Here is a 15,549-nt window from a genome sequence, read left to right on the forward strand (position 1 = left end):
TTCCAAGGCTCTCTTTACTTTGTCCAAGGTGGGGTCCTCACTGTCATCTCATCTCTGACCCCTTTTCTACATGGACTGTCTTCCCTCACCTCTCTAACTGCAAGGGTGATGGCAATGATGGGTGGCTACCATTCACTGAGCACTTGCAGGCTATGCAATATATACTTACAGGCAAGTAATATATCTCCATTATCATATATACCTCTGTCTGTCTGTCTGTCTGTCTGTCTGTCTATCTATCTATCCTCATCTAAAATGCCATTTTGGCTAGGGAGATTGCTCAGTTGGCCAAAGGCTTGTTGCAGGAGCGAGAGGACATGCACTCCACCCCCAGAATAGGACTGGATGTGTCGCATATGCTTGTGACCCCAATGCTGGGGAGGCAGGATGCAGGCAGATAGACCTCTGAGGTGTTAAGCCCCAGGCTAGTGCAATACCCTGCCTCAAGACAAAAACAAGCGAGCAAACAAACACAAGTGTCTTAATAGGGTTATCACACCACCCTGATGTCACACCCCCCCCGAGGAAGGGAGGTGTTGGCTTGTTGTAGTTCTCCAGATATCACCAATGTGCTTTAGCCAGTCTGAGGGCGCTGGCAGCTCTGGTGTTCTCTCTGCACCACAGCAACATTCACACTCCGCGACATACACTTCACTGCTGCTCTTGGCCTTGTCCTCCAAGCACAGGCTCAACCTCCCAGTGCAGACAGGGACAGACACGAAAAGAGTCAGGATTCCCGACGGGGGTGGAGGGTGGGGGGTGGGGAGCAACGGCACACCAGTCCCCACCAGGGAGACCACCGACCTAGTGGTCCTTAACTGCAAACGTCCCACACACCTGTATTTGTTCTAAGTCCAAGAAGCTACAAACTGGAGATGCTCAGGAATCTTAGATGTAAAAATCATAACCCAAGCAGGCTGTATGAGTAAGACCTCCACACATCAAGCAATTAGCAGCTTACAGACATATTTTCAGAAACTCTATCTTCCGCTGGAAGTTCACAGCAAAATGGAACCCTGTGACATGGGCATTACCATTTCCATTAAAGATGATGATGATGATGACAGGTTCTCACGTAGCTCAGGCTAGCCATGAACTTGCTATATAACCGTGGATAACTTTGACCTCTTTGATCCTTCTGCCTCTGTTGCCTGAGTCCTGGGATTATAGGCTGCACTGCCACACTTGGCTTATGCTGTGCTGGGAATCGAACCTAGGGCCTTGTGCTTGCTAGACAGGCGCCACCTCTCCCATTTCACAGGTAAAGGCATGAGCTAAGTGAACAGCAGGGCCCCCCCTCCCCCCGTTCTCTAGAGGTGGTGCCTGTGCTCGGAACCCTGCTTTGGAGGTCCAGACTCTGGCTCACCGGAGTGCTTGGCTCATGAACAAGAGGGGGACACTCAGACATGGCCTGCTCTCCTCTCTCTATTCTGAGTGACCTCAGTCTTTGTTCACAAGCCTCTCAAAGTTCTTACTATACCTGGCATTGACAGGGTCTTATGTACCCCAAGCTGGTCTGGGACTCACTAGGTTGTTGCAGTGACCTTGAGTTCCAGCTCCTCTCTGCCTCCATTTTAAGTGCTAGGATCACAGGTGTGTGTGCCTTGCCCAGATCTACAGAAATTTTTGTTTTTAAATCATGTATTAAGCAGAGACTACTGAAGAGCTCTTTGGGGTTTTTACTGGGACAGCTGCAGAGGACACAGTGGCTGGTCTCAGCCCTCTGACTTCTCTTACAGCAGGGCAACTCAAGTGGCTGGCTTGCGGCTGCTTGTTCCCACTCTTCAGGACACGGACACAAGGCCCGTGTCACATCCCAGTGAAAGCTAACAAGGAGCTTCCTCCACGGAGAAGTTTTGATGCAAGAAAATGTCAGCTGTTTTGAGCACTGCTCTCAGGCTCGATTCCTTTGCTCGGTGGCTGGGTTTAGGAAGTGATGCCGAGCCCACCTGTCCACCACCCAAACTCTAATCTGTATCTGCACATAGCATGTGCCAAGTGAAGTTGGCTGGGTCATGGCAGCCTCTCCCAAAGGAAAACTAATTATTTCTCTAACGGTGACTGGGACCCAGAGAGTGGGAAAGTTGTGACCAGAGAACTAGCAGGGCAAACTCTGTCCTCCGTTTTTGGCACAGCTTGCCAAAGCTAATGAACAGTAAAACCTTAAAGTGCTCATGGCTTCCTTTGGATAAGCACTTAGCAGACCTGGTGAAAGCAGCTGGTTGGGTGTTCCAACCAGCTTGTTGCATCGTCTGTTATTAAGGCTCCGATTTCAAGCAGGCCTCAGCTGCGCATGCGCAGCCTTCTCTCAGTCAGGCCCTGCAGATGCGGAATGCGATAGGACTGCGGCAGAGAGCTGGGCAAAGCATGCCAAGGCCGCACGGGCACTAGCTTTAGTCCTCTTTAGACTCTGGAGCAGTCATTCGGCTGAACTCAAAACGACAGTAACAACCCCTGTCTGCTACGCAGAGGCAGCAGACACAGCTCCAGTGTAGGACTGAGCACGGGGCGGGACTCCGGGAGAGTGGTGATCCTCCCTGGGCCTGCTTTAGGCGGCTCCTCGGTAGGAGGAAAAGCCAGCCACAGTAGCCATCTGACGGAAAAGGAGACACCGACGTTAGAGAATGCCAGCTCTCGTTCTTAAAGATGTCGCTGGCTTGGAATCATTTCTCTTTCAGGTTTTGTTTTTATAAGCCAGGGTCTCTGTGTCCAGGTGGCTATCGCAAACTCATGGGCTCCTGAGAACCTTTCATCTCAGCTTCTTAGATAGCTGCAAGCCTATGCCAGTAAATACACACATTTTAAAGTCATCACACACATATTAAATCAGAATTCTTTCTGAATGCCTCAGTCACGAGTTCTGTCAGTCATTACTTTTTTGTCTGTCAAGTTGGTTCTGAGAAGATAAACTAAGGTAAATTTGGCCAGTGTGGCCATCGGAGTGTGGGACTTTCCCTTAGGATCCACATTTGTGCACAGATATGGATGAATGCACTTAAAGACAACACCCCTTCCCTCTACCCCCTCCCATTCACAAAGTCTCCCAAGATACCCAGGGATGAGGGAAACCCTTCCTTCTCTCAGAACTAATTTTACCCATCAAAGAAATTCCTATTCTTTTAATTCAGTAGCCATTTGCCAAGTGTTGGTCTCACTCAGGCTGGGCTAGATACAAAGAGGAAGATAAATGGAACCTGATCGTCTGTCCTCTAGGAACTATATCTAGTTTATTACTACTACAAGATTCCTACAGCTGTGGGAAGGGGAACGTGCTAGAGAAAGCTACCTTCCCGCAGCAGGCCGGGAAGGCAGCAGCGGCTGAATGATGGTGGCTCAGCGGGAAGAGCTCACCGTGTGGCAGAGCACAGGGCAGCGCCAGGTGCCCAGAGACCGCCGGAACTGCGGGGCAGGGGTGCTGAGGCAAGGGAAGGGGAGAAGGAAGGGCTGGCTGTCCCTACCAGTTCCATCACGTGTTGCTGATTTATCCTCACCTCTCCCACTGGGCTGCAGGCAGACTGGACCCGGGGTCCACAGGACGCCCCTTCCCGCAGCCGTGTGGGACGCTGTGCTGAGGCGGGGCTCAAGACACCAGTGAGTGCTCACTGAAATTCTCTCTGCCTCTCCACAGTAGAGAAAGCTTAGGAACAGCCTGTAACCAGTGCAGGAGGCCACACCTTTGCTGGGCCTGAAAGCCTGTCACGCCTGCCTCAGGAGTTTAGCCTATTTTTCAGGAGCCCAGCCCAGGCTCTGCAGACCTCCTGACAGGCCGGAGCTGCTCTGGAGAATGACTATTCCAGCATCTGCCAGCTTCTTGGGTTGCTTGTCTGCCTTCCGAAAGCTAGAGGGAGATCATTCCAGAGGCAAGGCTATGGCTTGAAAAAAAAATCATGTTTAATTTAAAAATTAGAAACTGGAGCAGGCTGTGAGCACAGGGGTTGATTGAAACAAAATTTAAATTCCTGTCAAGCCCATTTAAACACGGGGGCCCTTCATAGACAATTAGCTGCTCCCTGTGAATGCCGAATAAACTCAGGCCTGGTCATTGCGAGAAGAGAGGTGCCTACTGTGAGGCGCTGGAAAAAAATTAACTAAAATCAGGCAGTATGAAATATTTAGCCTTCCAGTATATCACAGGGGTCTGCAAATGTAAACAAGACAAAAATCGATTCCTTGGTGCCCTCAAATCAATCCCCAAAATGGCGAGGGCATCTGCTTTTGCTAAATTTTGTTTACATCGGCAGATTTGCCTTAATTGCGGTTGTTTATCTCTCTTGGTCCCTGGGGCCCTAATCTCCCGATTACTAATACTTAACACTCATTTCACATCTAAAGCTACTTCTAATCCTCAACAGGTTTGGGGGGCTCTTAAAATTATTGAAGGCGCAGAGGCGGGAGAGCAGCCTCTTTGTGAAAGGCCCATTTTCCTATCTGCTACCAGCTGGGCCCAATCATCGCCAGGGAGCGTGACAACAAAGGTGCTAAAAGGCTCCTCCACAATGACTGCTGCTCCGCCGGGGATTGAGTCGATGAAAAGGAGCTTTGATGGGAAATCTGAACAAGAGGCTAAAGCATTCCAGCCAAATAAAGTTACTGTCATAATCAAAGGCTGTCAATCACCATGAAAATCCAATTAAAAAATGTCTCAGCACAGCCCTCTTCAGTGGAAAAATGTACCCTATTTATACAAATTTTTGTCAACTCCACACCGATCCCACAATTAGAAAGTCCTGCTATTAATTGAGTCCCCTCCCCCGCAACTTTAGACAGAGATGCAGGTTGCACTGAAGCCTCTAAGAAAGCCAAGACAAACGCAGGCTATTGGTGCACAATTAAGAGGTAATCGGGTTACGTTTGAAAATTCCATTTTTATTTGTGCCAGGGGAACCTTTGCTTGAATAAATGCAGGGTTCCTATTCTCCAACTTCGGAATCAGTGACCATTTACGGGGAGCGAGGACAGGAGCGGTAAAGCAGGATACAGGGAAGAAACTAGTCCACACTCCAGCAAATGTCTCTCGGTAGACCAGGGCTTGATGTTTAATTCGAATCTTGAAAATTAAATAGAGGACGGAAGGCCCAAATGTCTGTGCTGCCTTTCTGTAGTCTCTAAATGGCCTGTGAACCTCAAATGATCTGCAGGCAGGTTTAGCACCCCATAACTGTATCTGAAACTACAGACTGCCAGTCCCAAAGGTCCTGCTCAAAACTGCTGCAAATTAAAAAGCAAACAACCCATTAAACAAATCCAGCTGGCTACAACTGTAAGCAGGAGGCTTCTCATATTTTCCCCAGCCCCTGACATTCCTGGTTAGACGCATTAATAATTGATAAGAATTGCATCTATTTATCAGCGTGTTCTCACAGGGAAAACAACTTCGCTTTTACCTTCAACAGCCATTCCCGAGTCCTGGGGACGGGCTTCCAGGTCCTTTTGCACCTCCCCAGCTAACGGTTTCTGGGCTTCGGCAACCTGAGTGCTCAGCCCAGAAGCACTGGAGCGTGAGGGCGGTGCACGTCTGGCGTGCTGCGATGGAGACCTTGGGGTCTCCTGCTATTATTCCATCAGGACAAGAGGGTACCAACCAGGAGGCCTCCTCTGGGCCAGGGCTTGGTCTTTTTGGAATGAATGGTTGGAGGTGGGCTCTCCAGTGGACAGACGACAGTGGTGTGGGGCGACACAGGCCTGGCACTCCAGGCTCTTCCCAACCCGGGGCAGGACTGAGACAGTAACGATGGCTCTGCTGTTGATGGCCAGGCTGCCCAGTTTGTGAAATTCCTGTGAACACAGTCATGTCCTAGGAAGCTGACTGAACCCGGATTAGCTCTCCCAGGAGGGAGTCAAACAAAAATTTTTATTCCGACCATGTGCATTTGAATGGGTGCCCTAGCTTACAGAGTGTGTGTCATGATTTTCAGGGCTCACCTGTCCTTGGGTGAGCTTCTTCAGGGGACTTTTACTGTTTGTCTGCAGCTGTTCCTGCCAAGTAGTTTTACTGATTGGATTAGCAAAAATGGTGCATGAGAAAAATGATCAATAGTGTTTAGCCTGATCGAGAGGCAAGGTCCCCAACAGGCATTGAATTATGAGATCATGTTCTTCCTTCAGCAAACTTACAATCTAGTTGGAAAAAAAAATTGGGTATTGTTAGGCCATGAACTTTCCCTCTGGCTGCCATTTCTAATCGCCCAGAGGACTGTAAAACAAACAACACAACACAACAGAATATATCTGTTCCCTGACCACAGGGTTGGAGATGCTCAGTCTAGCTAAAACCACACATTTCTGACTCGAAACCTCTCAGATGGTTCTGATGGGCTGGGGGGCAGGGGTTGACTCTGCACACACTGACTGGCTCTGGAAAGATGCTGCTCAGAGTTGGAGGTGAGCCAGGGGTAATGCTGCAGGAGGAGGATAGAGACCCTAGGAAGGAAGAAGGCTGCCTTCCCAGCTGGACCACCAACAGCTGCAGGAGCCTCTGCACCCCGTAGGAGACGCAGGATGTAGCTCCCTCAGCGCCCCCCCCCCGTGTACCTGACATGAAGGGAACAGGAGGCCAGCCGCCCCACCTGCTGCATCTGAACTAAGCCCTTTCCTCATGGGCTAGGACCGAACGCCTCACTGTGCCTTGAAAGGGGCTGCTGCGAAGGTGAGCGCTCCATAAGACATGATGAACTGATGTTCACATTCAAACACTGCAGTCCTAAACAGGAACGTCACAGCTCTAACAACAGATCGGACTTGGGCCAGGGAGCTGTCTACCAAGGCTCAGTGGTTAAGGTGCTGCGAAGCCTGACCTGAGGGTCCACGTGGAGAGATGTGATCCCTGAAAAGTTGTCCTCTGACTTCCAAATGTGTGTCATGACGCTTGCAATACAACAAACAAATACATACCATCAAAAGACAGAGAGGGATCCAAGTTGAAAGACTGGGGAAAGCTATCCTCATCTGGAAATAAGCTGTCAGATCACCATGACCGAGGCTAGGCCTTTTTCATCTATATCTTGCCTAGTGCACGCATAAAACACACATATACACACAGAGAAACATACATACATACATACATACACACACACATATGTACTCACACGTACATACATACACATTTATCCTGTAAAGTCTCACCAAGAGAGGAAGCGGTCACATCTGAGGAGGAGCAAAGCCTGTTTGCTGCGGTTATAATCCAGAGTCTGGCTGAAGTGCTGACGCGGCGGCAGAAGGTCATCTTAAAGCCGACTGGTTTAGCACAGTCTCAAGCACTCAGACGAGACTCTGGCATTACATGCAGTTAGAGTGCTAACATGAGCTTTGCTAGAGGATTCCTAAGCATAAACAAACAGAAACATTACTCTAATGGCCTTTGAAACTGAGGAAAAGGAAAAGGATGGCATGCTTATCAGTTGGACCCTGTGAGGAGCCACCACCATCTAAAAAGGACTTTTGTGCTTGAAGGGGCACCTGGCCAGGACTTCTGTGTAAATCTTGGTGCCATAGCTAATGAGTGTATAGGCAAATTATAGAACCCAAGCAAAAATGAAGTCTGCAAGAATGAGCCAGATGTTCAGGAACATTTTAAAAACAGGTTGTATGTGGCAGACATGTTTGGCAGGCTTACAAGTTGAGATTGGGGTTGAGGAGGACCTCAAAGAAAGGGGAGGAGGAGGAAGACAAGAAGGAGGAGGAAGGGGATTAGGATGAAGAGAAAGGGACATAATAGATGTAGCAAATGGCTTTCACTTTCATGGGAGTTTGAGCACCCAGGGGACTGCGCCTTTTCTGGCCTTCAGCCTTTTCACTACGACGTGGTGGCGATGCTGGACAGGCTGGCCCTGGGTCATCAGAGAGCTGTGTATCTCCCCACAGACTCCCTCCCAGACGCAACGACAAGAGCCTCTCCCTCTGTTCTTTCTCAACTCTCTTTACCCACCTCCATGAAACCCTGGTCAACCCCTTTCCTTTTGGTCTTTCTTGCTCCTGAGATAGCGGGATAGAAATCATCTTACTTTGCCAAGAGCACTTTGCCTTTCACAGTGATCAGAGGGTCTACGTTCACTTGTGTAACCTTAAAGTTATGCTGGGATCTGAGGGTAGGAGGGACCAAAATTCTAGCCTTGCACCCCTTCCCTCTCTGAAAGAGGCTGTGTAGATGTCTGATTTATCATACACTTTGATTAATTAGAATAACCAAACAAAGTATCTGAAGATGTAATTACAATCAGGTTCAGGCAAACAGAAAAGCTACCAGTGACAATTTAATTTAGAGGAGTTAAACAAGTTAACATCTCTTTGCAAGTAATTAAATGTTTAAACAGGTTTTTTCCTCTGGAGCAGTTTGGTGTTTATTAACCCCCAAACATTCCTACCTCTCATATGCAGAGCCTTCGTGGAGAAATGAGAGGCCTTTATGTTAGCAGCTGGCATCAGGTGGAGGGAGCACACATCCAAACCCTGTTGTGATTATGGCTGAACACCCTCCCCTAAGGCTCACCCCTGCTTCTTGTATATCCAGTCCCACTATTTATGTGGTTCCTAAATGCACTGTGAAATTCCACAAACTGAGCCCCAGGTTGCTTCTCAGGAGCAGAAAAACCAAACGGGGCGGGGGAAGGGAATGGCAGCCCAGGATGCCTTGTTCTGGCTCGCACAGGGACACACAGGGAAATGCACAGAATAGCAGGCTTCATTAGAACCTACAGAGACAACCTGTGTTTTTAAACAGTTACCAAAGCAGGAGAGTAATAGCATAAAGACAATTTCTGTGCCAGCTTGTTTTTCTGAGCTTCTCTCTCACTGAACGGGGAGAACAGATAATAACTATTAGTAAATCAAACTCCTCTGCAATATCCAGCTGTGCCTCACGCATTTACATACAGATAGAATGGGTATATGTTTTTAATATGTATGGGATCTGTACTTTTCCCACAGCCCAAGTGTGTGCTGCAAAGGAGGAGGAGAATGGGTTCAGATCAGCATGAGATAATAAAGTGGCCTCGATAAAGTATTAGCCAGCGATTGATCTCAAACCGGGATGCTGCTTTCTTCTGACCTGATTACTTACTATGCATAGATTCCATTAAATAGAGCTTAGACACGGGAAGCTCCGAGAGATGCTCTGAATGCTTAGAAGGATGCCCAGATTGTAGCTGTGTGGGTGCCTGTGGCCTTCACCCGCCTGCTCCTGAGCTATGACCCACACTGGGGACAGGCTGGGAGGTTAAAGGGTTGCCTGACAGCTGGTGGGAGCCCACTGGGAGGACGCTTCCTCTCCCTCCCCCACACCCAGCAAGCATCCTCCCTGGGAGTGACTGCCTCCTCCTGAGCTGCTTGTCTGGCCTTGACAGGAAGCTGGAAAGAGCAGAATGGGAGGGTAGCCTGGGAGCTGAACAATCACTGAGGGTCACGGTCCCTTTGAAAAACTGGTGACAACTATGAATTCCTCTTTTCATGAAAAAAAAAAATGCAAATCTGCACATGCACACAGGATTTTGCATGTAACTTCAGGTCCTCGAAGACTTCCTGGGTCAAGCCTGCCTGATCCGGCACTTCTGGCTTTGTAGGTGACAATGCACATGTGCAGGGTCATGCCTTTGAGGTGACACAGTGAAGGGCTGTGGCTCAGGTCCTTGTCAAGCCCTCACCACCACGGAACCTAAAGGGAGACACTGCCTCAGACGCAGCTCTTCATGGTTTGCAGAAGCAGACTGTCTACACGGCAACTTTCCAAATCCTAGCTTCCTAAACACTTAAACATAGAATTTGAATAGCAAAATAAGACTAGAACTCCCACCTCAAGTGCCTCTCTGTGCCGAGTTTAAGGATCTCATGTAATATTTTTGTCTCTTCTAAGCTGACCTCTGCCATGATGTAAGAATTTCTCCACTGCCTTTGCAGTGTTGTCCCCCCCCCCCCCCCAAGCCTCACTCATCTTTTTGACTGGCAAAAGCTGATGTGGCCCCACTGCCTAAGTCTCAACTGTAAAATTTCCTGGCACAAGGCTCAGGCAGCACCGTTTGGTTCTTCAATTGTGGAGTCAAGATTCGAGGAGCAGAGCTGCTGGGTTGGTGAGCTCGCAGCCTGGCACACCAGCATGCTAAAAGCTTCCGGCTGTCTGCATGGTTGGCTCTACTTCCTGGGGTTTAAAGCTCTTGGGGTTTATTAGGCTCTTGATGGCTGAAGAAACCTTCCAGCCCTTGGCACAAGCGACTCACCTGCAGTTACACAGGAAGTGCATTTCAGAAGCATCTGCTCAAGGACAAGGGTCCGCACAGACAGGGGCGTAAGCTGCTTCGACGTAGAGGCGGTTTTTAGGCCAACACTGGAGACCCTTCTGCAGAAGATGAATCTCTCTAGTATCAGCAGCTGGTGATACACTGCTCAACTGAACTCCACCGTTGTAGGTTTGTGATTCTCTCAGGCCAACGTCAAAGGGCTTTCCATTCCAGTAGGCATTAGATGAGGGGTTCTCAACCTTCCCAATGCTGTGACCCTTTACTATGTTGTGGTGACGCTCAACTATAAAATTATTTTTGTTGCTACTTCTTAACTGTAATTTGCTATTGTTACGAATGTAACATAAACAAATATCTGTGTTTTCTAATGGTCTTAGGTGACCCCTATGCAAGGATCATTTGACTCCCACAGAGGTTTGACCGACAGGCCGAGAACCACCACACTAAAAGCTTCCACCGCTCTACAAAAGGTGTGGTGTGCACACATGGGTGCTTCGCCTGCTCTGTCTCTCTGGCCTAGAATGACCCCTGGAAAATTAATACACGTCAATCAGAGGCGCTTTCCACACGCCCCTCCCCGCACGGCATTTGCTCTCACCACCCTGGCAGGCCACACAGATCTCTTGCTGCTCCTTTACTTCATTCTGGCTAGCTGGCACCTGCTCTCTCCTTTGCAAGATTCTCCCTATGTGGTTCACTGTCCCTTAAAGCAGCTGCTGGGCCAAGCACAGAGCTCTGCTCACAGTGGTCTTCTTTTGATTGTTTGCCAGGTTCTATGAGCTCATAAGAGGATAAGGATGTTAACGATGAAAACTTTGACTGTATTATTATTTGTGCATTATATGCACGCATGTGAGTGTGCCCGACTTTTAGAGGCCAGAGGTGGACATCTGACGCCGTTCTCACTTTCTGTCCTGTTTTATAAGACAGGGTCTCTCGCTGAACCCAGAGCTCACTGATTAGACGGGCTGCCAGAGCCTCTCCTAGGGGCCTCCTGTTTCCCACTCCAGGACTGGGACTGTAGGTACAAGCCAAGCCTTGCTTTTAAAATTTATTTGCATATGGTGTATTTATACCTGCGCATGATGTGGGGGCCAGAGAAGGACATCAGATGTCCTGCTGTGTCACACTCCACCTTATCCCTTCAGCAGTGTCTCTCAGCCAAAGCTCTCCTTTTTTAGCTAGTCTGGCTGGCCGGTCGTCTCCTGGCTGTTTTACACGGCGCTAAGGATCTGAGCTCAGGTGCTCCACAACATGGGGCAGTTTACTCGCCGCACCATCGCCCAGCACCTTCTCTTTTCCTTCTTTCAAAAAGATTTATTTTATTAAATGAAAAAATACGTGTATGAGTGTTTTTCCTGTCTGTGTACTGTTTTCATGCTTGGTGCCCTCAGATGTCAGAAAAAGGGGCATTGGATCCCCTAGACCTGGAGTTACAGATAGTTGTGGCTCACCATGTAGATGTTGGGAATTGAACCTGGATCCTCTGGAAGAGTAGCAGTGTGCTCTTAACCACTGAGCCATCTCTCTACTATCTGCCTACCTACCTACCTACCTACCTACCCACCCACCCACCCACCCACCCACCCATCTATGTATATACTGTGAGTTTATGTGCACTTTAGTCAAGCAGGTGCCTACAAGAGGCTAGAGGGTGTTGGATCCCCGGTCTCTGGAGTTACAGGCAGTTGTGAGCTGCCTGATATTAGGTTGGGAATTGCCCTGGGTCTTCTGCAAGAGCAGTACACACTCTAACTGCTGAGCCATGTCCTGAGAACCAGGGTTACAGGTAGGAAGTAATGAGACTAGTGTAAGTTAGTATAAGTCCTGTCCACCAGAAAACGGTGCTAGTCGTACTGCCCTTAACATGAAAGCATTATAAACATTCCTTGGTCCAGCTTCATAAGACTTCTACTTAGGGCATAAAAACAGCGACAGAGAACAGAGGGTAGAGTTTAGTACACTGTACATACACGGTAATGTACTCTGAACCTGAGATTTTAATGCTCTTAAGAATTTAACCTGAGTCCCACATTTAATCTCAGAATGACATGGACAATGATTTTAGAGCTTGGTATTGGGCACCTGGGTCATTCTACCAAATACAGAGACAGTCTGATGCTGCACGGCCAGGTGCTCGGTCCGGGTGATCTCGCCACCTATCTGGCACTCAGAGTTGCTTAGGTAGGACCATGTGTATTCGCAGTCACAGCCCCACTTGGAGTTCGTGAAGGTTTCCAAATGGTGAACTGATGACTTTCATATACCCACAGACTTCATCTTTGATTTTCTTCCTGAGACATAGAGAAGATTTTGATAATTCTGTGGGCCCCACGGCTGACACAGCCCGGGTACAGCCCTTTCCGGTACTGGTACCCTGCTGGCTAGAATTACTGTACTTGGGAGATAAATTGCTCTCTCTCTTTTCCCCAAAAGGAACAGGTTCCCACCTACAGTGACAAATGGTCTCTACAGTGCTTCTATTCCAGAGGAGGCTCAGGCTTCAGATATGAGTACCATCAAATAGGCTGCAGATAGGGAGAGTAAAGGGAAAAATTAAAGCCATTATATGTTGGAAGGGAGAAAGAAATGGTCCCTTAGGATTGGATCACCTGGATGTGACTTAGGCTCAAGCCAGGGGCAGCCCGCCATCTTTATAACTTCTGACTAGGTCCAGTTTCTAAGCAAAAGCAGACAGGTAGGCCTCCATCATCCTGACTGCCGCAGCCACCACCCCAGTGTCTGTTACCTCGCCACCAATACGGGGTGTGCTTCACTTCTGCCCTGGGCATAAATGCTATCAAAAGACAGTGAGTACTGCTGAGGAGAAAATTAAGGACAAAATGGTGCTTCCTGTGCCTACGTTTTTCTTTGTTTATTTTCTAATAATATATATTTGTTAATTAAAATTATAGGACAGCACACCTGAGGGACTAGGGAGGTAAGTGCCGCCCTTTCGCCTTATTTTTATGGCTTGTACTCCCTTCCTTGGGGTGCCCCTCCCGCACACACACACCCACATGCTCTTATGAGCGCACACATGGCCGGCAGGTGTTTTATTTATAAGTGACCAGCTCACCTCATCGCCAATCAGGCAGATGCACACAGATCTGTTGTATGAAACCCCGTTTCTTTGCTTAATAGCTGAGCTATCCAGCCATAGCATAATAATGACCAGGTAAATGGGTCTCCATTTCTAGAACCTGCTCCAAGCTTTCTCAGTTGTGACTAACTGCAAGAACTCCCAAACCATCAGAAAGTAAACAAACAAAACCCAATAACCAACAAACAACAAAGCCGCCAAACCACTTAAACGGCAAACCAAATCCAAACCTTTTGCCCCTACCTTCAGTCTAGACAGGAAACCCACAGTCACAAACTGCAAACATTTTGGGGATGATGTTTTAACTTGAAGCTTTTGAGAAAAGCGAGACCTAGAGCAGGGTGACATGAGAGAAATGAACCTGCAGGTGACACCAAAGGGATCATGGGTTATGTGCCGACAGACTCTGCAGTACACAGATGCTGGGTGCTTAGAAGGACATCCAAAGAACAAAACCCTCTGAGGCAAGATGTGTAAGCTGAGCGTTGTTTAAAAGGCTGAGGTTGGCTCCAACTGTCCTCACCTGGCAATGGCAGGTGTCAGACAGAGTTACTAATGCTCCACCCCACTGCCATCCTAGCAGCTCACGAACTGTCAAATCAACAATCTGTAATAAAGGAAGGGCCCTTTGGGAACTGAAATGGAGCACCTCTTCCTCTCCCTGCTTGATAAAGTCTGCCATTTGCAATCAAAGCAAGCTTGCCCGGAGCTGGGACACAGCACCAGCCACCGAGCAGGATCTGTTTCAGAAGAAGGACCAAAGATTCACACTCAACTCATCTCCTTGTGTTCTACCTGAACCCAAGAGAATTCCACACTACCTTCAGGATTCCCTGGAGGACTGCACTCTATCCTCCGAACTTCTCATGCTGTCGCCCACTACCTGCTTGAACTTCTCAAAGGCAGCTCCGGCAAACACACTAAGCTGTGATCCTCGAATGAAGCAGATGAAGACAGTTCTGCATGAAGCTTTAAATGGTGGGTTTTTCAAGGTGAAACTTAAGCCCCAGAGTCTGAGCTTCAGAAATCCCTACCCAGGGCTGGAGACATGTCAGGAGGGGAGGGCTTGACTCATATGCATGAGGGCCTGGGTTCAGTCTCCAGCATGGAGAGAAAACAAAAAACCCAATAAGGTAAATAGAGTTGACTTTCCAGGCTGTGGATTTTTGAAATGTCCTAGTTTTAGGAAGTGGGATTAGGAACAGACTTGTGTGTCATGGGTTGGCCTCATAATCGTTGTGCAGCTGAGAATACTGTTCAACTTCTGCTCCTCCTGCTTCTACCTCTCAAAGGCCACGATCACAGGTGTGCCATCACGCTAGCTTAGCAGGTGCTGCCGGCGGATCCCAGGGCTCTGATCATGGCGGGCAAGTGACCACAAATGACCCACATGCCCCTCAGGCTGGACTTGGCTGTGAATTTCACGCAGACACAGAGCTGGAGAACTCTACTGCACCTAAGAAGATTCACTCACCATCAGTTCCTCAGGCGCTGGTCTTTCTTTGGGCTGTTTCCTCATGCTGTAGTAGGAAGACAAAAGACCTTCATTTATATCTGTATATAAATGTATTTTTTTTCCTGTTAATTTCTACCCTGGTTTCTCCTGGAATTTGCAAGTTTGCAAAATCCATCAACTCAACGCTTGTCCGAAGTACTAACACACATTTCTGCTCTCATGCTGGCCTTGGGTCAGACTTCTGGGGACACTGACTCAGTCTTTTATTAAAGTTATGGTTGAAATAAAGATAAGTTTATTGTAATTTTATTCTTTAAAGATCTATCTATTTTACTTTATGGCCATGCTTTGCTTGCATGTATGTATATGTAGCATGTACATGCCTGAGGCCAGAGGTGTCAAAAGATGGTGTCAGATCCTCTGGTACTGGAGTTATAGGTGTTTGGGAACCACCACGTGGGTGTTGCGAACTGAATTCAGATCCTCTGGAGACCAGCTCTTATCCACGGAACCACCCCATTACCCCTGTAATTCTGTTTTTGAAATCACTGTGGAAAGAGCAGCAATATTCTCTCCCTGACTCAGCTGTCAACTTATCAACCCTAAATCCAGCGGACAGTATGTTTCTATTTGGTCACTGGGATAAGAAGGAAAAGAGAATGGTGACAATAAAGTCACATGAGAAAGCACTCCTTGGTTCCAGCACTCAAAACCAAGCTAGAAATAAAGGTCAGAAGTGTAAATAATACTACAAGACCACAGAT

The 15,549-nt window shown here is 48.2% G+C and overlaps 1 protein-coding gene across 1 annotated transcript in view; it reads right to left on the bottom strand.

Annotated features, from left to right (window-relative positions):
* Positions 1–15,549, bottom strand: part of Map2k5 (mitogen-activated protein kinase kinase 5) — a 186,867-nt gene that overhangs the window by 15,252 nt on the left and 156,066 nt on the right. The window contains exon 18 of the mRNA XM_055596747.1: positions 14,804–14,849. Coding sequence (XP_055452722.1) covers positions 14,804–14,849 — 46 coding nt within the window. The remainder of the gene's footprint in view (positions 1–14,803; positions 14,850–15,549) is intronic.

The sequence above is a fragment of the Psammomys obesus genome, unplaced genomic scaffold (genome assembly GCF_907164565.1).
Source record: "Psammomys obesus unplaced genomic scaffold, mPsaObe1.curated_primary_1811, whole genome shotgun sequence".
Lineage (NCBI taxonomy): Eukaryota > Metazoa > Chordata > Mammalia > Rodentia > Muridae > Psammomys > Psammomys obesus.